General features: G+C 32.7%; 3 protein-coding genes across 7 annotated transcripts; 1 reads left to right on the plus strand and 2 right to left on the minus strand.

The window, feature by feature from the left end:
• Positions 1-261: 261 nt before the first annotated feature.
• LOC116346541 (cullin homolog 1-like) lies at positions 262-4,299 on the minus strand. Of its 2 annotated transcripts, none has more exons than XM_031776662.1 (13): positions 4,186-4,299; positions 3,877-4,054; positions 3,708-3,790; positions 3,233-3,368; positions 3,058-3,108; positions 2,595-2,900; positions 2,270-2,527; positions 2,037-2,195; positions 1,251-1,970; positions 1,072-1,153; positions 844-970; positions 550-769; positions 262-473 (listed from the first exon to the last, which is right to left on the minus strand). In XM_031776662.1, exons 2-13 carry the CDS (start codon positions 3,925-3,927, stop codon positions 393-395), a joined length of 2,274 nt encoding a protein of 757 aa, XP_031632522.1. In that variant the 5' UTR covers positions 3,928-4,054; positions 4,186-4,299; the 3' UTR covers positions 262-392. The 2 variants fall into 2 exon arrangements, with proteins under 2 accessions (XP_031632522.1, XP_031632531.1); XM_031776671.1 differs by lacking the exon at positions 4,186-4,299 and having other exon boundaries at positions 3,877-3,927; positions 3,968-4,179.
• A 627-nt stretch (positions 4,300-4,926) lies between these two features.
• On the minus strand, positions 4,927-9,916 carry LOC116350344 (cullin-1-like). 4 transcript variants are annotated; one of them, XM_031782128.1, is made up of 12 exons: positions 9,755-9,916; positions 9,319-9,389; positions 8,439-8,514; positions 8,269-8,354; positions 8,021-8,186; positions 7,326-7,934; positions 7,085-7,243; positions 6,274-6,999; positions 6,092-6,173; positions 5,887-6,013; positions 5,576-5,795; positions 4,927-5,505 (listed from the first exon to the last, which is right to left on the minus strand). In XM_031782128.1, the coding sequence occupies exons 3-12, from the start codon at positions 8,478-8,480 to the stop codon at positions 5,425-5,427; spliced, it is 2,298 nt and encodes a 765-aa protein (XP_031637988.1). In that variant the 5' UTR covers positions 8,481-8,514; positions 9,319-9,389; positions 9,755-9,916; the 3' UTR covers positions 4,927-5,424. The 4 variants fall into 4 exon arrangements, with proteins under 4 accessions (XP_031637988.1, XP_031637980.1, XP_031637973.1 ...); XM_031782120.1 differs by having other exon boundaries at positions 9,319-9,410; XM_031782113.1 differs by having other exon boundaries at positions 9,319-9,466.
• Positions 9,917-12,053: 2,137 nt separating this feature from the next.
• Positions 12,054-23,275, plus strand: LOC116350367 (mothers against decapentaplegic homolog 3). Its single transcript, XM_031782148.1, has 7 exons — positions 12,054-13,138; positions 19,483-19,835; positions 19,912-20,112; positions 20,249-20,426; positions 20,518-20,723; positions 20,932-21,076; positions 21,162-23,275. The coding sequence occupies exons 1-7, from the start codon at positions 12,939-12,941 to the stop codon at positions 21,283-21,285; spliced, it is 1,407 nt and encodes a 468-aa protein (XP_031638008.1). The 5' UTR covers positions 12,054-12,938; the 3' UTR covers positions 21,286-23,275.
• The last annotated feature ends 540 nt before the right edge of the window (positions 23,276-23,815 follow it).

Consider the following 23,815-nt stretch of genomic DNA (forward strand, 5'->3'; position numbering starts at 1 on the left):
CATTCAGTTATTTTAAGAGAATTGGAATGTCGTTAAAATTTTAAAATAAAAATGAATTTCCACATGAGTTGACACATTGTTTCTTTTTTTTATTTATTCACAGAAAAATATAATGTTTTATTTTTTTTCTTTACATTAACCCACTTCATTAGCATAAAATTCATTACGAATATGAGCTATCTTCTTAACATGACTTATTCACTAATTTCATTGAACATACAATTGGTATTAGAAATTGTTACGAATAGCAGTGACATTAAATTGGTTGTAAAACGATTTTATATTATCTATATTCACTCAAAATGTTTCATACAAAAATTGTGCTTAATGTCTAGAATTGAGGTATTATGTTTCTCAACAAATAAATAACTTGTAAAAGTTGTTCTATGAAATTAAGCCAAATAATTGTAAACATCTTTATGGTTCTCCTGTCGTTCCAAATACTCCTTTTCGATGAGAATATCGATACATTTCTATGAAAACCAAACAAAGCATATGTAAGTCTATGTTAAAAAAGAAATTAAATAAAATGTTTGCTATTGTATGTACCTTGATGACCGGAATTTTAGGCTTAAATCGTAACGCAAGTTGTTCGAGTACCTCACTAACCAAGTTTTGATGATTGAGAGTTTTACGCATTTTCATAATACGTACAATGGCCGCCTGTATCAGAAGGCTACGATCCTCTTCAATATGCTTGTTTGTGGCTTCCTGTTCGGCCTTCACTTCGACTTTTAACGGTATGTTTAAGTTGATACGCAATTTTTTGCTATTAATAAAATTGAAACGCATTTAGTATACTATCAGCATTTAGTATAATGAAATAGAATAGAGATAACTCACTTTTTATAGGCCGTAAATAGTTCAATTACTGATTTATCGTTCAAGCTGTTTTCATTATCTGAGCACACAAACAATTTTACTTTTAAAAAGATTTGCAAAATTTGAATCAAGTATTCGTTAGCGATTCCTGCAAAAATTCAAAGAAATAAATTGGTTTTTGAAAATGATCACATAAATTATGCACTGTCACCGAATAAAAATGATCAAAATGAAATAATCGCAACTTACCGGTACTTTCAGCAAGTTGTTGAACAGTTAGACTAGTTTGTTCGTTAAATTGTAGTAACACAGCCATTTGGAACGCACTAACCTGTGAACAAGAATATATTTTTCTTTCAATAAGAAACTCTGAGTACTATTTCAATTGTGTTTTTGACTTGTTTGTCAATTCAAATCGAAAACTTTACCTGTAATGTGTATCGATTTTTGAAGCAATTTGTCACAATTTCACCTTTGCACAAGTTATACAGCCAGACTAGTTTCCGACCAGAATGCATCTCGGCATAGAACTGGTTGAAATTTTGAACAGATCTTTCTAGCTCAGTTGGTAAATTAAATTTAAGGCTTTGATGGAATGGCCATGCGCCACTTGACAGCACTTGAATGGTAAAATCGCTCATTTCGTAGGAACATTTTGTTCTCGCCTTGAATTTCTCATTAAGATCTTTGGATAGGCCAATGTCATTGAACATTCGAGTTAATTTGATTGTGTATTCATAGCCGCAGGCTTGTTTCAATTTTGAAATCATTGACCCCTCAGCATCATCTGATGCCGATGTGTGATATACCAATCGTTTTGCCAACATTTTTATGTAGTATTTTTGGAACACATCTTTGTCTTCGATATATTTGAATACGATCATAACCTTATTGAGAGCATTTTCGAGTTCGGCTTCTTCGGGATTTTTGCTTGATTTTTTCAACAACGAATTACAATAATCGGCCAGCAATTTTGGACTAAGGCCTGGGTCACCACTTTTTGTAATCACAGAATTGCTATTCACAAATTTATTGCAGGCCTTATCAAGTGATGTCTTGAATAGAACATCACTTTTAAATTGATCTTTTAGTAGCTCATAATATTTATCATATACCGACAGTATTGTCTGAACATATAAATTTGAATCCTAGAAAAGAATATGCAAACAAAAATGAAGAAAATACCAATTATTTTATAAATGATGAAAACTTACCTTAACAGCTTCTTCGGTACAAGTCTCGAGTTTATCGAATCCGGCCTTCATCACGTGCTCCTCAAATATTGAGCTCAATCGTTTTTGTACATGTTCCGATTGAGTTGCCAACGAATATATCATTGCCATATCTTTTAGTTTGTCACCGAGCAACATTAACTATTAAAAGAAACACATTTCACTAGAACCATGAGAGCATACATGTTTTTAAAAGAGAAGCTTTAACGCCTTACCCGAAATTCGAAATCAAATATTTCTATATGCTTTGTGATTAATGTGTCACTTAAAACCTTCAAAATTGGCTCTTTAGTTGTAATGTGCAATAAACTAACGCGCTCTTTTATTTCATTATCAATCACTTTAATGATGTGTTGCATAAAATTAACAAACGATTTCCCTTCTCGGTAGTATTTTTCCATGGATATTTCACTTTCGTTTTGATAGTATGTTTCGGTTCCTTTTAACACACGCTCTTCGAATTGTTTGTAAACCTGTGAAATTGAGATAAGATATATATGTTGGTTACACCTCGGAAATAGAGAAAATTGAATAAAGTACCGTTAAGTGTGCAGTAATATCATCGGAATCAGCTGGAGTTTCTAGACAACCGAGATCGATGTATGATTCGACGACGGCTTTTATTGCATCCGTATTGACCCATTGGCCGGTTCGGTTTCGTTCAAACATTCTCAATGCAGCATTTGACACCTTTTCATTCAAATGTTCAAAAAGATGAACACGCCATGTTTGATATATAATCTGTTCGACTCTTTGGCAATCTTGGTCTTTTTTACGATGTTGCCTGTCCAAATACGTTGACGATCCACTAAGGGATCTACTTGATAATCGGAAATTGGTCCATACCTAGAGTGACCCGAAACATTGCACATATATAAGAGTTTTGTAAATAAAATTAACAGAAATAACAGTATGGAAATTTCAAGAAATGAATTTATATATAGTTCCAAGAAGAAATGAATTTATATATAGTTGTGAAGAACATAAAATTATAAATCCATACCTCACAGTAGTAATTCAATGCTGTTTCATCTTGATCGGAATCCGGTATTTTCTAAAAATGGTTTAACATCACATATTTAAATTATTTGATTTAAAACATACTAATTGTAAATCGATTTGTGAATAAGTTGATGAAAATATTTACAATGAAATAGATGAATAAGATATGAGCTAACCTGTGAAATTCCAGAGATGTGTACGTCCAAATATTCTTGAATTTTACGAACCAAACGCTTATAGCAGCAATTCAAATCTCTTTCTGGCACCCAATAAACCATGTCTTTTCCCTTCACACAATAGTCATAAATAAGTCTGAAAGATCAATCGACAAAAAAAAACTTTTTGTTTGTATTCAAGTGTCGTACAAAATTGTTATTTTAATTTTTCCACATAAATACCCCCTCCCCCTCGAGACCAAAGTCAATTTGACTCCTTCCCCCTGATCAAAAAACCGTGCGCATGTGTGGTCGTACTGCACATGCAAAGAAATTGTATGAGCAAATCGATCATTCAATATATTTTCTAGAACATTCTTACAAAATATTTGTTTGCATCAAAAATCAGGTTTTCAGTATATAATATAGTTTATCAATAAGTCAATCTTAGTTCAGCGAAATATTTATTCCGACTATTATTCGAAATGGTACTTACGAGTAAAATTTCATATACTCATCGCGGGTCATCTTCCTAGCTTCGTAAATTTGTTCCAATCCTTCACGAAACGCTTGCAGCATCTGAAGAAGTAGTTTTTTTTTGTTGGTATAATTGTTGTTTTTTTTTTAAATTGATCTTTGAATTAGAACAAAAAACGGCTTTTTACCTTTTCATCTTTGGCTTGAGCATCTTCATTTTCCATTTCTTGTACGGCCATTTTAAACCAAATTACAAATTATAAATGTATTTCAATAAATGATTCTGATGTGTTTCAAATGGGCTCTCTTAACTCAACGTATGACTAATGCCAAATTTCGCGGAATTTCGGCTGAACTCAGTACTTGCTGTGAATTTCACAATTAGATGAAATACTTTATCAGTGTTCTTATTAAATGATTTTAAATAAAATAAGACCGAGGACAGTATGATGCGACACTAAATGAAAAACTGATAAATATATAGACAAAACTTTTACTATAGAAAATTTTTATAAGTTCATATAGATGTTTTTTTTAAATTTTCTATACACACTTAAAAAAAAAACAACAAAACGAATGGTTTGAATAAACACAGTATGGTGATTGTTCGTCACATAAATACAGAATAACGCGAGCTGTCATTAGTACATATGATTATTTGGGTATGTGTGTTATTTTAGTATCATCATTGGCTGCGTCATATTTCGAAATCAAGTGAACTGTCACAACTGAACCGGTTCGCGTCCATTGCACTTTAGTATGAACGAACCTTCATGTTTGTTTTTGGTTAAATAACACTTGTACAGTTCAATTTTGCGAAAAGGGTTTGCTTTCTTTTCGATTTATTTTGTTTAAAGGAAGTCCATTTCGATGTTACCCTTCGATACAAGACTCGACTAACATGCTAGCAAAATGATTTATCATAGGAATATCTTACTTTATAAGGAAGTTTTCACTTTACCGTTAAATTTACTCTATATTTCTTTAGTTCATTGTCTACTTGGATCTTCAATCTGTGACAGATTTCAAGTGCAGATTAATTTCTATTGCTAGAGAAAAACCTTCCGGGGTATTTGTAATGAAATTTGGATATTTTAAACTAACACTTCGAAGAGAGTTCAAGCAGCAGAAGATTCTTTTTGTCCGCCTCAGCTGAAAAATTTAAAAATAAAGAAAGTCACATTTTCTTTACAATTCGATAATGATGTTAAATTTTATTTTCTTATTATTTTTACTGCTTCTTCAACACATTTCTTTGCAAGATGTCAACTAAAATGTATAATATTTCATTTCATTTTATAAAAACCATCAGATTGTCAATTTGACAACAAACAATAAATGGCAATGACAAAATAATAGTTTGATGATAATTCGTTTTTGATCTCATTTTTATTTATGTGATTTGATTTCAAGTAACGAACAAAAGTCCATTCAACAAAAATAAAATGATAACATTGAGATGTGGAAAAAAAATTTATGTTTGAAATCAAAAGCGCTTGGGAGAAGATTAGAATTCGGTTTGTTGATACGCGGGCGATGTAAACAGCGAAATTAGATAAATTTCTCCATTATGTTTCGGACGCGAATAAAAAAAGAAGCTTATTTCTTAACGTAGAGAATTGGAAACTTTTACATGTTGTTGTTGTTGTTTTTTTTGTTTTTGTATGAAAAATTAAACTATCATCAGATTAAAAATATAATCCGATTGAAACATTTAGATGAAAGGTTGAGTGAAATCATGCCAGATAGCTGTAGGTGTCTTTTTGACCCTCTTTACGTTCCAAGTATTCCTTTTCGATGAGAATATCGATACATTTCTATGAAAACCAAACAAAGCATATGTAAGTCTATGTTAAAAAAGAAATTAAATGTAATGTTTGTATGTACCTTGATGACCGGAACTTTAGGCTTGAATCGTGTCGAAAGTTGTGTGAGTACCTCACCGACCAAATTTTGATGATTGAGAATTTTACGCATTTTCATAATACGTACAATAGCTGCCTGTATCAGAAGTTTTCGGTCTTCTTCAATGTGCTTATGTGTGGCCTCTTGTTCGATCTTCAGTTCGGTTTTAAGCGGGATGTTTATGTTGATGCGTAATTTTTTGCTATTTAAACACATTTGACATTATTAATATTATCAATATAATATGCACAATATAAATACACATGTGATAAAATAGAATCGAGATAACTCACTTTTTGTATGCTAAATATAGTTCAATGACTGATGCACCATTCAAGCTGCTCTCATCATCTGAACACGTAAGCAATTTTGCTTTTAAAAGAATTTGCAAAACTTGGAGCAAATTTTCTTGAGCGATACCTGAAATATTGATCGAATAAAATTAGTTTAGCACACAACAATTACACACTTTTACCAACTAAAATGATCGCAGCTTACCAGTGTTTTCACCAAGTTGTTGAACGGTTAGGCTAGTTTGTTCGTTAAATTGTAGCAACACTGCCATTTGGAACGTACTTGCCTGTGGACAAAAATTTAAGAATATTTTTTTATATTTATAACAGAGAACTATTTCAATTGTTTTTTCAAACTTGTTTCTCAATTCAAATCGAAAACTTTACCTGTAATGTGTATCGATTTTTGAAGCAATTTGTCACAATTTCACCTTTGCACATATTATACAGCCAGATGAGTTTACGTCCCGAATGAACATCCGCATAAAAATGATTGAAATGTTGGACAGATCTTTCTAGCTCGGATGGCAAAGAAAAATTAAAGCTTTGACTGAATGGCCATGATCCACTTGACAGAACTTGAATGCTAAAATCAATTTCGCTTGGCACATCGGACGATTTGGTTCTCGCTTTGAATTTATCATTAAGATCCTTGGAAATGCCAATGTCTTGAAACATTCGTTGTAATTTGATTGTGTATTCGTAACCGCATGCCTGTTTCAATTTTGAAATCATAGATGCTTCGGCATCGTCTGAGGCCGATGTGTGATTCACCAATCGTTTGGCCAACATTTTACTGTAGAATTTCTGGAATACATCTTTGTCTTCAATGTATTTGAATACAACCATAACCTGATTGAGAGTGTCTTCGAGTTCGGCTTCTTCGGGATTTTTGCTCGATTTTTTCAATAATAAATCACAGTACTTTGCCAACAGTTCTGGGCTCTTGCTTGTATTTTTGCTGGTCGTTGTAACTGCATTTGTATTTATGAATTTGCCACATGCCTTATCAAGAGCAGCCACAAATCCGGAATCATTTTTGAATGATACCAATACGAGCGCATTGTATTTCTTATGCACTTCAAGTATGGTTTGCACATATACTTTTGGATCCTACAGAGAAACAAACAGTTTGTTTTTTCTTTTAATTTTTAAATTCAGAGATATTTGATTCGATTGATAGATTTGGTTAATTTACATTTATTGCAGCATCACCGCACTGGGCAATCACTTCGACACCTTGTTTGTGAATGTGTTCTTCCAATACGCTTTTCAGTTCTTTTAATCCTTCGCTGATGCGAGACACTAGTGAGTACATACGACCCAAATCGATATTTTTGTTCGAGTCCAGTAGATTCTGTAAATTATAAACGAACAAGGGTGCATTTGATTAGTCAAAACTCATAAAACCGAACCGAAACGTTGTGATATTGATTTACCTGGAACTCAGTACGGAATATATCTAAGTGTTTTTCGATGAGAACGCGTTCGCAGGTTTTAGCTAAGCTGGCGAGTGTGTTTTCGTGCAAATAAACTTGGACACGTTTTGATTCTTCGTTCAAACGTTGTTCAACGCGTTTCAAGTATTCTGTAACTGGGTTTTGTCGCAGGAATTCAGCACTTTCAGCTGAATAAAAACGTTCGGTATCCTGTAAAAATACATCTTCAAAGCTTTCCTTGTAAACGGACAAATTTTGACCACGTGCATTCGGCGCATCTTCATCAACACCCAATTCAACATAGCAGCTGATTACACCAGATATGAGACGGGAATCGATCGTTTCACCGTTACGTTCACGTTCGATCAATTTAAGTACGGCATTTGTAACTTGTTTGTTGAGATGTTTAAAAAGATGTTCACGCCATGTGACCAATGCCAACTGATACACTTCATAAACATCTTTATGGCCTTCTTCACATTCGCGACGCACCCATTGCCGATTAATGTAGCCGAAAACGCCATTCAGTACACGACTTGAAAAACGATATTCAACCCATTTTGTGGTGTAAAATGTCAACACCTCTTCGTCGATCAAATTCGATCCACTCTGTGCATACAAATGAAAATCGAATTTTTTTTATATTACATTGATATTTATGACATTAAATTATCGGCCGATTTTGTAATACATACCTTTAACAATTCGATTAGATAATTCTCTAGAAAATTCTTTAATCGTTTATAGAGTTCTTGACCAATTAGCTCAGCACCGCCACTTTTTGCTGTGCCCGTATTATGTGTGTTCATCATCTTACTTTTGTTGGACTTTGAGACGGTGGTACAGTAATTATACACGAGCCTGCAACCAATTTGAAAAATACGAATTAGTTACTTGTTTAAATTGTTCGAATGTCTCCTGTTGATTTTGAATTCAAACTTACGTATATAAATCCATATACTGAGCCATGGTAAGACTGGGTTCCCGCTTGTAAATTTGCGTGATACCTTCTTTTAGCGTACTCCATATCTATTGAAATGGCAAAAGAAATTAATAAATAAAACACACTTTCCGATTGCATGCAGCCAAAAAAAAAATGCTAATTACACTTACTTTATCCAGATCCATGGTTTTGGAGTTCGAATTGGCCGCCATGCTTTATTGCAATTCCAATTGAATTTTATTCCAACTGCAAATTAAATAAATTCTCTATTATAAACAATCACCAAATGCAGCCTATTGTTTGTTTATTTATTTATTTTTCGTCACAAAAATGTGATTTGTGGTTATTTAATTGTCAATTTGCCATTTGACTGCGGTCACTTCGATTGACTACTTGAACTTGCATATAATTAACTGTATTTATTGACATTTTTGGGCAACAAACGAACAATGAAAATTGTATAACTTTGTAAATCTGGAACAATGAGACATTGGGCAAAGCTCAACTGAATTGATTGCCGCGTATCGATATTGTTGCTAAATCGACAATTCTGATAGTTTGAAAGGCGATTACTGTGTATCATCGTATCGAACAATGTTCAAAAAAATTTAACGAAAAAAATAAATAATAATAAATTTAATAAACATCGATGTAAAACTATCAACTGATTCTCTATGTTTGTTCTTTTTCTCGTTGAAATTATGCTGAAGAGAGCACGTTTCATGCAAACTTTTCGAAGCAAACATTTATGATGTCGAATACAAAACAGGTAATGTATCAACACATATAAACAGCAGCTGTATGACAGCAACACACAAATTTCACCACAATCAATTCGGTTGACTGGAGCTAAAAAAAGACGTGGAGATTATTCACATAGTGATTCTTTGTGACTTTATTTTTCCCTTGGTATTTCTTTTGATTTTTGACTTTAAAACTGAGAGAGAGAGAGAGAGAGAGAGAGAGAAAGAGAAAAATTTGAAATACAGTTTTCTGACGCTTTTCTATGACAAACTAATACACATTCAATTACAATTTTGTATGACTTACATTAATGCGCTATGTTTTTCTGCTGCTTCTTCTTCTTTTTTTCAAATAATCGTTGATGTTTCAATCGAATGCTACAAACCGCAAGTGATACACTTTATAAATATGCGTGAAAATCAGAGATTCGTTTGATTTGTTGCCTTTTCTTTCACTTTGGAGAAATAAAATGCTACTTAAACGACAAACAATTCAAAACACAACTCTTTGTCTGCACTTTAAATACACAGCATGGTTGCAGTGAACGATAAGAATTACACCATCAAACACAAATTACGGTTCAATAATAATGAAAGCAAAACAAAATGAACAAATTTTTTTTTCTCTTCACGATGTTGAAATATTAAGGTTTTGAATTTTTACTCTCTTCTCTTTTTTTTTTTTGTTATTGAAGACTAAATAAAAAAACAAATAAACTATATATATATTTTTTTATACGTACGATCGAGTCAAAGGCTAAGGGATAATGAAAGATTTTGTTTAAAATTTGCACGCCTTGACAGGCAAGAAAAGCAGCTACGCCAGACAACAATTCTTCAAAACTTGTCGAACAAAAAACTGTGTCGAAATGATGAGAATAATGCACATAAAGTAGATATGGCAGCCATTAAGCATGCAATACTAAGAAGTATCACGCATACACTACAAATCTATTTAATTGCGTTCACGTACAAGTATACCGTTGCATGTTCAAATGACTTTTGCCTGAATATTCGCTGTGATTGTATGTGTGTATGAGTGTGACGTCGTTATCGTTGTTGCTGCTGCTGTCATAATTAACTTGTGTATGTGGACTTAAGGTATTGAATCCAAATGTCAAATAATGGTATAACCATAACCAATTTCGAACGTTTATTATCATGAATCTAAATGCAATTAACAATTTTATTGCATCTTTGTGCTTCAAATAGGAAATTCAAAGAAACTTTCTTCAATATTTGAAAAGTGTTCTATTTTATTGCATAAAAAATATTTTTAAAAGAGAATAATTCAAACACTTTATGTTAGTTAGATAAACTGGTCCGAAATTTGAACTTGTTCATTTTTCGAATTTTTTTTTTTCGTATCAGACTACGGAAAATCTATTATGATTTTCGACATGATACGATTGTTTAAATACATAACTTCAAATATTCCGTTAAGAAAATGTAAATTCAAATTTAATGAATTCAAAGAAATACAATAACACCTAATTCTTATGAGACGTCAGCATCTTCGAAAATGACATTTGTTCAGATGAATCGGTTTAATTCGAAAATGATTTGAGACGACGATTTCTCCTGAACTTTTTACTTTTGCTTGTTATATTTTCCCCAATTTGTTGTGCTACTATTTATCGCATAAGGATCACTGTCAACACTCTATCGGCAACACGCAAAATGATTTATACTTTGCTTGATCGCATCAACCTTATGATATTGTGAGATATAGGAGAAACGTTTACGTCAAATAGAACGATATCGTTGTGCGCGACATGCACCGTGTGCGCGATAGTCGATCGTCAAGTGTGAGCTTATGGCGAATTATTCAAATAGATTTCGTATCCGAAATTTTCGTTACGCATCGCCAAACAACCGATCGAAAAGCAAACAAGCACACACAAAATTATTACATTTGGAACCCAGTGAAAGAGAAAATAACAGATTATACGTTTGTTATATTTCCTGAAATTTCAGTTTTGTCGCGCGCGCATTCGATTCAAGTCCAGTTCTCTCTTCTTCTTATTTTTTGTTTAATATCGAACTGAATAAGCAATCAGATGGAGTTATTTTGAAATAATTTCTATTTTTTTTCTTGCTGGTAAATACGCATTAATATTTTTATTTGACGTTCAACATTGATGCGGATGATTTGGGTTGAAGGTTATATATGAGATTCGTATTTAATTTGCGCCGTGTCGTTGTAGTCATCATCATCAGTATCATCATCGCCGTTTTGGTGCAATTTATAAGTGCAAATTTTTGTAGTTGCTATTGCGTATCGCAATTAAAACCTAAATTCGAAAAAAAAAAAAATTATGGCAGGCCAGGCATCATCATCAATTGTCATACAGTCTGAATTGTTGTCGCCAAAAAATAATAATAAACGAATCGTTATAATTTAATGGCATCGGTTGAATATATCTATTTCATATCATATACTATATAAAATAGCAAAGACGAGTGCACTTTTTCGATATTTTTGATTCTCGTTGTGTTTTTCGTTCATAGTCGTTGTCGTCGTCGTCGTCGTCGCGGTCGTCATCATCACAATCAACGGCTTGAAAATATCAACGAGAGATAGCGATACACACATAAATAAACATATAGATAGATGAGAGAATAAAAAGTTTGGTCGCCATTGTAATATTGGCATTGCCACTCGCTCTCGTACATGCTCTCTTTCTCCCTTTCTATATTTTATTTTATATATATATATATTTATATATATTAACCACATTCGTATGTCTCCGTCTGATGCCAATTGTGCATGTGTTAAAAGTATATCAGTACTGCTTATTTCATTTCATTCTTTATTATGATGTGCATGCGAGAATAAATAATGTGTCCATAGTGTTGGCACAAACGGCAAATGTCTTGGTCCGTTTTTGTTGTGAATATTTTTGAATTGCGTGTACTTCGTTCGGTTGTCCGATTATTCTATCGATATTAAATTTATATACGTTTATACATATATTATTTTTTTTCCTTATAAATTTTAAATTCTGTTATTTCATTTTATTCGTTCAGACACTAAAGACATCAGTTTGTTTAGTTTGTATTTAGTTTTTTTTTTGTTTTTTTTTTTTCTGAATCGCCAACACCAAATTCATTCGTGCAAATTGGACATCAACGATTTTCAGACAATAGAATCGTACGATTTGATAAAATTTGATAAGTGTGAAAAAGACAACAGAAAAAAAAGTTACAACAATTGTCACCGATAGAAATAGTTTCATTTGGTAATGGATAAGCGGGATCTTTTTTAAAAGTGATGCGAAAAGAAAGAGAAATAAAATTGCTACAAAAAAAAAAAAACTGAAGAAAATATAGAAAAAATAAAAAAAAAAACAAATTGAAAGAAGTATTTTTTTTTTGTAAATTCTGATTTCGGGTTTGGTGTTTATTTGTCTCGTATTCGCGATATGTTAATTCAGTGAAGTAAGACAGACAAAGAGGCAGAGATCGAATCGGTGTATATGGCTTGAGTTACATGTGTTCAATTTTATGAACGTTTGATTATACGTATGTAAATATAGATAGGATTTCCTTTGTTTTTGTTGTTGTTGTCGTGTGTATATTAACGGAATCAGTAATAGACATCGACCCGACTATACATATAATCGCACAACTAGAGCTTGATTCAATACTAAATGGCTAGAAAGTAGAATTCAACTTAATTCAAAGATTCTGTTATCGAACCAACGACGCAGCAAAACTAAAATTTACGCAGAGAAAAAGAGGGAGAGAGCGACAAGAAGAGATATAGAAAGAGAAAATAAAGTGCACAGTTAAAGGGGCGAAACATACGCAACGTAAACATTTAACGCCGGGAGAATACTTTTAGTTGTGAAATTGAAAATTTAGTCAAGTTTCGTTTGGTTTTAGTATTGCATATAATAAACCAATTCGCCACTATCATTCAAAATGTTACCATTTACACCGCCGGTTGTCAAACGGCTGTTGGCATGGAAAAAAGGAAATGACGACTCGTCGATCGAGGGTAAATGGTCAGAAAAAGCCGTCAAAAGTCTAGTGAAGAAGCTGAAAAAAACCAGCGCACTTGAAGAACTGGAAAAAGCGATCTCAACACAAAACCCGTACACCAAATGTATCACAATACCCAGGTAAAATATGGTTCAGTTCATTCTATATCTACTTTTGCAGAATCGACACCTTATTTCGTTCAACAACGGCGGCCAGCACGCCAAATAAATATATCATTTCATATATCCCATACCTTTTAAATGGTCACAGTGGTTAAATTGAATAGTGATATTTCACAATAAAAATTAGCTCGTTGAAGAGATAGAGAAAGAGTGAGAGAGAGAAAAAAGAAACAAATAATTATATAAGAATAAGTACGTTGAACATATCCGGAGTCTATTTGATTTGTTCGGCAAATGTATGGTAACCAACAGATGATTGTACCAAATAAAATTTTAATGTAAAGGCGAATGCAAATGCGCAAGCAAAAGCATATAGATTCTTTTGCACAGTTCAATTCAATTTGCAAAAATAAATTTCGTTCAAATTTCATTCCAATCGACGTTGAGCAATTGCTAAAACAACAATTATCTCAACTATGAGTGGAATCAGTGCCAAGTCTGATAAATATGTCATTTGTCACTGCTAAATGCGGGCTCTGCTTGCTAGTACCTTATATTTTCTTCCATTTTGTTGGTGTATTATTGTTGTTGATTTATTTTCATACGCCGTTAGCCAGCTAGCCGAGTGTACGGTTTTGTGAGAGGGAAAACAAAGAGAAGAGAAATGTCCAAGTGAATTCCGAGAAGTGATGACATTTCGATTTGGCAAATTAGTCAAGGATATTTCCACTGTAGATGATTTAGCACCCAAGAATACAAAAAAAGAAAGATGCTGTGAGAGCAGACTATACGCGCGACATTTAAAAGCAATACAAATTCAAAGCCGTCATCATTTTTATGCATATTAAAGAAGTAATCATCATTTGCACAATTCTAAAAACCAATTAATCTATCGTTTGTGGCTCACGTATGCAAATTCAAAAACATACATATTCACGGTCTAAATTTATTTTACAAGAACAATATTTTTCGTTGTTTTTATTTGTTCTTTTATTTTCTATCTTTGTCCCGAACGTCTCGCTCGCTTGCTCATTCACTCACATTGAACACCAATAAAGACAACGACCACAACAACAACAACAAAATTAATGCATTGCTTTAAAAAAAAAAGTGGATTGAGCGATTCAAAAAGGGAGCCAGAATGAGATCGATAGACAAAGAGAGTGAGAGTGTACACAGCGTATACAGACTAGCTAACAAGATGGATAATACATATGCTTACCAATTTTTCAATTTGGTGCGTCTTCCATTATATGTGTTCGTCTGTTGAATTCATGTTCGTTCACATATTTGCAATAAAACTTCTCATTCACTATACTTCACATTGAATGGCTGACTGGCTGGCTGGCTGCAACCGTCCATGTATGTGTGCAATTTTTTTTTATTCGTTTGAATACGCGAATTCGCTATGTATAATTTTGTATTTTGTTTTGTCCGTTTTATTCATTGGATAATTTTCTTCTACTGCCATTGTTATTGATGTTGTTGTTACTGCTGCTGCTTCCCGTTGCTTTTACTGCCTCAACTCTCTGTCGACCAGTGTGTCAAAAATGTAAAACAGTTTCGCTTCAAAGACCAATAACATCGTGTTTAACCAGAAAAACGCAAATCGCCAAATGTGGCCAACATTTCTGCATTTGTTTGGATTGACTTCTCTATATTGCTCTTCCTTTCTTCATCTTCTTCTTTTTGCCTCTCGCTGCAAATATTTATGGATTCTTTTTTTTGTCGTTTTACAAGTTTGTTGATTGTTTGCTTATTTCCTAATTTGACATTTGCTTGTCTATAAATTTTCTCTCTCTCTCTCTCTTTCTCATTATCCGCTGTGTGCCGAATTTGGAGCATTTTTTTTTCGTCTAATTGAATCAATTGCATACATGTGTGGTATATGCAAAGCATTCACAATCCCATTAGAACATCGAACAATGAAAATGAGTCGACAAGTTCAAACCACTTAAACACATGAAACGTGCAACCCAAACATTTACTTTTTTAGAATGGCAGACAAGTAATGACTTGCATAGTGTGTACGTTATTATAGCTGGTGAATAATTCTCGTTTTTTTTCTGTTTTGAGATGGTACATAAAAAATATTTTGCCTTGAACTTGACAGTAACCATAGCAAATATCACGGATTAGAGGTGAATAGAATGACATTCAATTAAAAGTAAAAGTGAAACTAAATGCATAAACGAATACGCAAAATCTTCGGTTTATGATTATTATTTTCATTATGGCCATGTAACATTATCGATTTCGTATCATTTGATATACATATACAGGTATCTACGACGTTCAGCAAAACATTGAGTTTAACATGTTTGATATTTGAATGTTTCGAATAATCCTATTTCCATAGTGATACTATTGACTCAGGTGGCTAGGATTTTTACTTGAACTCAAACGAAAAAAGAGAGAGCGAGAGAGAGAGAGAGAAATATAATTGATATGAAGCGTAGGTTTAAAGGACAAATAACTCAAATTCACAATACACTTCAGTTAACAAAATTCTATGAATTTTGCAACAAATTACTCAATCATTTGAATAAAGTACCTGATATCGTCAATTATTATGAAATAATAAGGGAAAGGTGTTGTTTTTTCTTCATCTTATAATCGTATTTATTAATAATAAGCAACCAATTAGGGCGATATAATTGTATGGCAACAGATGGTATGATTTGAAATGGCGTATAATGATAAAGATAAGAGAGATATCACAAAGTGGAAGGTCATTGAAAGCATCGCCGCTTAAATAAATGAAGATAAAAGGATATATAAATTATATGGTTGAAATGATCATATGTGATCATAAATTCATTTGGGAAATTTTGCATTAGTCAACACATCGTTGTTTATCGGTGTCGAATAAAATAAATAAATAAATAAAAAATATATGTCGTGTATGTGTATGTATGTTTAATTCTCGAGACGATGAAGTCAGCTATATCGCATTCGATGAAATGATTTCAATCAATCTAAAATCTTAGTTCAATGATTAACATAATGTCGACGATGTAAAGCGCCCGACCAACCGACCGATCGAACGAAACAGCAGCAGCAGCAGCAAAACAGCACTAAAAAAAGAAGCGATGCATAACCTAATAATAAAGACGACGCGGCGCATAGTATTCCATTCATGTGTTAGAGAGACACGCATTGTACGCATACCATTGTATATATAACAGGCAAGCTGATACGCAAAAATTAAAAGAAAGACAACAAATTTCGTACACAGGCGCATTGAAGATCGTCTGTGCCGATGACGCGCTCTCTGACCACCGATAAATTGTTGTTAAAGAAGCGAGAAAGAGAATATGAGCAGTGAATAAGAAATGAAGGCACATACGTGCGCGCACATACAAACTCATTGCCGGATGGTTATAGCCGGAATAATGATGTCCTACCCCAATAAGTAAAAGTTAAATTCATCAAGAATGTGCAGACAACGCGTACACCAACCGTGCACAAATACACTGGCACACGCACCGAACCAACAACACTGTGTTTAACGTTTAGATTGCAAAATAAATATATAGTTATAACACATATGCCGACACTACCGCAACAGCGTGCACACACACTCTCAGCCAGGACGCATATTTAACATAGCGCTTGTAATATACGTCGAATATTCTTGATTAGTGACTACTGCACAAACAATTTTTTTTTTTGGTTTTATTCAAGTGATTCATACACAGACAAGCCAAAAGGAAACTAATATCGAAGAGAGAGCGAGAGAAAGAGAGAAGGAAGAAAAAACCAAACAGCAACACAGCTCAACAACAACATCGGCTAAAATAGATTTATATTTAACGGAGAACAACAACAAAGGCACGATAGAGAGGAAGAAAAAAAAAACTACATATAGCGAGACGAATACGTAGAAAAAGAGACAAGAGGAATAAAAAAGAAGAAGAAGTGTGCATCCAAAGAGAAACCAAACGAGAAGAGGAAGAAGAAGAACAACGAATAGAGTAAAGTACATAATAAAAAAATATAAATCAGCAACAAGGAACTGTACAACAGTAAAAAAGTGAGTCGATTGAAACTAAGAACATTCTATAGAAACTCGATGAAGAATCTAAAATGGCGTATTTGTGAGCCAAACAGAGCGCATGGAATTCGATCAAAAACCATTGAATAAAAACAGAAGAAAAAGAATAATATATTCGACCATTGTGTACTTGTTTCTTTGACATTTATATTGAGCTTCGATTCGAATTATTGTGATGTGCGTATGTGTTTTGCTAGTGCAAAGTTGAACCGTTTGAGAATAATTTTCACTGGTTCAAAAGAAAATATCGTGTCTACAATTGAAATATCAATTCGTTAATTCTAGAGTAAGAGTGTCAGACTGAAAACCTGATTTCATTTTATATACATATACATATCTGCATAGCGAAACAAAAACTACGGGAAAATAAAAAAGGCGACGGAAAAAAATGTACTCGGTAATTTTCCGTGCCCAATTTGAGTCCATGTGCCTCCAATAATATATATTGTTTATACGCATATTTTTTTCGTTTCGTGCTTAATACTCAAAGTTGAGATAGTGTGCATCATTAAACAAAAAAGAAAAAACTAAATAAATGCATTTTCAATAATCAAAAATATCGCGAAGTGACGCGAAGTTATTTTGTTGATCGTAAACGATGCCCAAACGAAAAATCGTTGTTGTTTTGAAAACGAAATGAAGTGAATTTTTCTTTGTGTGTCGGCATCTTGTGTATATGCATTGTGTATTTTGCATTTATATAGTGAATTTCGAACAACGATAAAAGTGAAAGCGTTTCTTCGTGTAACAGGCTCTCTCACAACGTTTGCAATTATATGCAGTTTTGTCATCATCATGATTAATGCATAGTAAAATTGTGTTATGTGCTCAATACATGACTGCAAACTACTAACGAAACAAAAAATAAAAGCACAGCACACAAAATGTCATATTTACATAGAAACCCAAAGCCGCGACCAATAACCGATTTTTTTTTTTGTGTTTTCATCCCAACATAAACAATCAACCGAAAGTAACATCGAAACAGAAACAACTGTAGCAAAACAAATGAAATGAAATTAAACGGTTGTTGTTTCGTTTATTCGTTTCGTTCATTTTTGTTTCATCTGTTTCTGTGCTGTCTAATCTATAGAGCCTTTCGGCACACACAGACCACACAGTATTGTGTCATTATTACTTGTGTTACGTTTACTTTGCAAACGTTTCCGTTATTTTTGGTATTACGCACGTTTGAGAGAAAAAAAAGAACCAGATTTCGGGCGAAAGTGAATTGAACGCTTCATTCAGATATAAACATTTGATTTCAATTTCCTCGATAAATGTTTTCGGCAATGGCAATGGCCATTATTATGACGCATTTGTATCCTGCGCAAAATACACACAAATTACGATCGAAAATGGTTTAAAATTCTTGTTCATTATTTATCATCTGGTTGAATTTGTTATATTTTTTTTCTGTACCGTCCTCATGATATCATATGTATAGATGTTAATTTTGTTTTCTATATACCCTGCGTGCCGTGCGGCGCACACAGCAAATGATATTAGCTCGCATTAAAGCCATTGCCTGTGTAATTTAACAAAATGTTAGCTGCTATCTTTTTTTATTCCATGCCCATTTCGTATATAGCAGACAGAGACTATATTGGATGAAAACCTGCGTGAAGGAGATGTGAATATATAAAATCGATAAATTATTTTTGGCACTAAACGTGCAAATGTATTTGTGTTGCGGCGGTCTCTACAGTATAGCAGTAAATATCTAACAAAGTACGCGGAACAATTCGACTCACAACGAATGAAAATAACAAAAAAAAAAAAAACACAGAAACGAAACGAAACAACAAAATAAGTGTACGGAAAAAAAGACGAATTACACATATCGCCTATTAGCCTTAAAACGCAGACGAACAAATACATACTTAGCAAATGTAATAATCATATTTGTGTCTAAATATAAAGTTCTAGAAATGACCTTTAAAAATACATAGTAGCCGAAAAACATTTCGGCATTTTCGGTGCAGAATCAACTTTTTGATTGTCTGATATAGTGTATTGTGCGAATTTATTAATCTTGCAAATTCTTTTTTTTATCTCACTCTTTCGAATAAAGCCAAATAAAACTGAAATGACACTCAAATGTAAATACCAATAGACCGGATTGTATATATAAGACGAAGTTGCAAACGAAGAAAAAAAAACGTTTTACTGCTTTGAATAGAAACACATTTATTGCACATTTTTCTATTTATAATTGTGATTCCAAAGCAAACATTTAATTTTAAAAATTTGTTATTAATGTAACACTTTTCTCTCTCTTTCTCTTTCTCCGTTCGATTTGCAGAGTGCGACCAACTAACGGTGAAAACGGTGTAGCACTGCGAAAAGGATTACCGCATGTGATTTATTGCCGTTTATGGCGCTGGCCAGATTTACAAAGTCAAAATGAACTAAAAGCGCTGGACAATTGCGAAAACGCGTTCCATTTGAAAAAGGACGAAGTATGCATAAATCCATATCACTACATGAAAATTGAGCAACCGCTAGCTTACGTGTTAGTACCAAAGAATTTACCACAGTCGCAACAACAGTTCGGCACACTCAACAACGGTCATTCATCTAATTCGGCCGTTGTTGGCGGTGGGTTTAGTGGTAGCGCAAGTGATTCCATTTCACAACAATATCCAAATCAATTAGGTAATTATCATGTTCGTGTTTATAAACTCAAACTTGGATTTAAATCAACGGACATTTCTTTTTTGTTTTGTTATAGGATTAAGTTTACAGCAGCAGCAGCAACAACACATCCCATACATGGAGGCAACATTGAATCAACAGATCCCGGGGAATACAACCATCATGGATTCCACAAATGTTAGCATCGGATCTGTGGGAAGCATCCCGAGCACGGAAACACCACCACCCGGATATATGTCCGAAGATGGTGATCCAATGGATCAAAATGATAACATGAGTGAGTTGGTATCTTAAGTGTTTCGGCGTTTAACTGTTTTGGTGTTAAAAATAAAACAAACAATGATTCGATCACAAGTTCATTTGGTAATAATATGTTTGCTGTGTTTCCATTTCATTCGTTTCAATGTGATAAGGTATGACAAGAATATCTCCGAGTCCTCAACTTGATGCTCAACCTGTGCTATATCATGAGCCAGCATTTTGGTGTTCAATTGGATATTATGAGCTTAACACAAGAGTTGGCGAAACATTTCACGCGTCTCAACCATCCATCACAGTAGATGGCTTCACGGATCCATCCAATTCAGAAAGGTTCTTATTTAGATTTATCATTCAATGTTCAAATTTATATCATCCGGAAGTTTTTATTCCATGTTGAAACAAAAATAAAAATCGGTTTCAGATTCTGTTTGGGCTTACTGTCAAATGTCAATCGAAACGAAGTGGTGGAACAAACTCGACGTCATATTGGAAAAGGTGTTCGTCTTTACTACATTGGTGGCGAAGTTTTTGCCGAATGCTTGAGTGATTCAAGCATATTTGTTCAGAGTCCGAATTGTAATCAAAGATATGGCTGGCATCCAGCTACTGTTTGCAAAATTCCACCTGGTAAATTGCCATTTTTTGTTGTTGTTGTTTCCTTTATTTATTTATTTATTTATTTGATTTTCACGTCTACTTAAATAAGCCGACGGTACAATTTAATAGTAATTCACGAATATTCGTCGAGATCAATTGAATTGGGAATTATAGTTATATATATAAATAGTTAGGATTACTTTAAATTTAAACTATCTGATGTCATTCTGTTCCACAGGTTGCAATTTGAAGATATTCAATAATCAAGAATTCGCGGCTCTTTTATCACAATCTGTGTCACAAGGCTTCGAAGCTGTTTACCAATTGACGCGAATGTGTACGATTCGCATGTCATTTGTCAAGGGATGGGGTGCTGAATACAGGTACATTTTGTTTTGGTTTTTCCTTTTCTTATCTTATTTTTTCTATGGTTAAATAATAATACAATTGTCAATTTGTTAATTATAGACGACAAACTGTAACATCTACACCGTGCTGGATTGAATTACATTTGAATGGGCCACTTCAATGGCTTGATCGTGTACTAACACAAATGGGATCACCGCGTCTACCATGCAGTTCTATGTCTTAAAGAAGTTATTTAAATATTCTAATTTTAGAAACAAAAGATGGAAAAATGAAATGAAAAAAAAAATCATATAAAAAACCAATGAAAAGAAAAACAAACCACACAAAGAAAAATGAATTAAAAATGGCAACAACAGTCATAATCACTTGCATACACATCAAAAAAAAAATTCAACTTCAGAAGAATATTTTTATACAACATTTTTATACCAGTGAGAAAAAATAACGCTCTAAAAGAATTGCTCTAAAAACCATTACCACACTTAAATGAAACTCTTTCTGATTTAATTTTCTTCCGGTATTTTAGTTGCTCATTTTGAAATTCCTCGATTCAAACACAAACTCACTGGAGCAAGAGGAATGTGACAGCAATTTTGTTTGAAAAAGAAAATAACCATATTCATCCGTAGATAAATTGAACAGCTATAAATAAAACGTAACGATAAATAATATTTTAAATATTAATTGAGTTTCAAGCCAAACCAGTCATATTTTTTAAACAATGAAACTTTTAAATAATAGGATCAATAACCAACACAATCCGTTTAGTCAGCAAATCAAATGTGTACAAAGACTTTTCTCTTTTTTTTTTAAATATCGAAACATACAAATAAAATAGTTCATGTCGAGGCCATCAAATAAATTGTACGTCGAAGATTCAACTGATACGAACAAAATAAAAAGACCATCCACAATTCAAGATGAAAAGAAAAAGATTGAAATTGGCACTCGACGATATGTAAATACTGGTATTGTTAATAATTTTTAATGTTAAATAGATTACAAATAACAAATGAGATAAAAAAAAACACACACACACACACACTTGCACACACAATACCGAAGAAAATGAAAACCGAGTCAACTACGCATTTAAAACGAGATTAAGCAACGTCTACCCCCTCAAAGAATTTACACAACATAAAAAAAGAAAACAAAATATAAAATCATTTATAGAGAACCTTTTTTGCTTAGTTTTTACAGTGTATGAGATACAAAGTGATTGGCATGGCAATTTTATAAGGAAAACAAAAAATTGAAGAAAAAAATGAATGATAGAAAAATGGTTTATTTTAATTTAAAAATAATGACGAGGAATTAATTAATCATATGTTCTGACGTCGTAGATTTCAGAGGGTTGGTAAATTTAAAATTTGTCTGAAATATCTGGAAAGGAAGGAATTTTTCTTTAATTGCCATTTTTTTATAAAAAAATACAGAGGTGTTATTTTCAAGTCGCTCTTCAGAGGAGAGCTGGACCCACTGGACCTTCGTCGGAACCATATGTAATGACTCCGATTTGATTTCATTGCGAAAATAGTAATTTTAAATTACAAAATTAGCACACATTGTCGACATTGTGTGCAACATTGTTTTATTTTTCCACATTTTTTTTCAATTCATTATATTTCTCTATGTATAAAACAAAGGGAAGGAATGAAAATCGAAAGTCATGATGAAGAAAATGTTAAGTTTCAAAAAAGAATTGTTATTACGCATAAACGTAATTTTGGATACAGACCATTTTTCAGAAGCAAAAAAAAACATACGTCATAATTTTGTGATTTTATTTTTTAAATTAAAAAAAAAGCCAAGAGACGAAAACAATAAACCTTTTAAGCATGAATTAACCGGAAAAAAGTGGAAATGGAACTAAATTAGATGCATCGTGATAGCAGTTTTAAGGCGATATAAAAATGAATGAAACGAAAGAAAATGAAAATACTAATGATATATTGGAAATTCGAAATTAAAATTATTATTGTACGTTATTTGGTTTTCAAAATTTTATTTAGAACGACGAAAAAAAAATTTTTAATTGAAATTTGGAGTTATTTTTATGTATACAAACATCATTGGCCTCACGGCAAAATATTTAAAAAAAGAAAAATTCATATTTAATAACATGAAGTTATTAGACGGATGTATTGATTACATTAACAAGATTATATTGTATTATTGGATAAATTACAATACAAAAGAAAACAAAATTATATTGGGTTTTTGATAAAACAAAAAAAAAACAACAACAAATTATTAAAAGTATTTAAGTGAAAAAAATACATAATAACTTACAAAAATTATTCATAATTGTCGTAGAAAAAACACAAGCGGAATGATCGGCATGAAATGAACGATGAATTTAAGAATTGATTTTATAATGGACGATGTACGTAGATACATATTTTGTTTTGCTTATCCGGAATTATTTTGTTTCATCCAAAGACTGCCTTTAGTAAAAAAGGTCTTCGGTTGATCTCCGCCAATTTATTTCATTTACGACATTTAAATGAATTTTTAGAAAACACTTCGTTTTACCTTTTTTTTTTTAAATCATCACTGCGTCTCTCCATGGCATGATCATATTAAACAATTTTTCTTTTTTGTAATTTCTTCTAAAAAATGTATCATTATTAAACAAAAAAAAAACATAACATTTCATGTGCTAATTCGCCCCAATGAATTAAGATATTCACAAAAATAAAAAGAATGGAAATTGCTACAAGCGTTTGAAAAAAATGAATCCATCTGAA

This window comes from Contarinia nasturtii, unplaced genomic scaffold, assembly GCF_009176525.2.
Source record: "Contarinia nasturtii isolate CC-2019 unplaced genomic scaffold, AAFC_CNas_1.1 Cnas_scaffold_129, whole genome shotgun sequence".
Classification (NCBI taxonomy): domain Eukaryota; kingdom Metazoa; phylum Arthropoda; class Insecta; order Diptera; family Cecidomyiidae; genus Contarinia; species Contarinia nasturtii.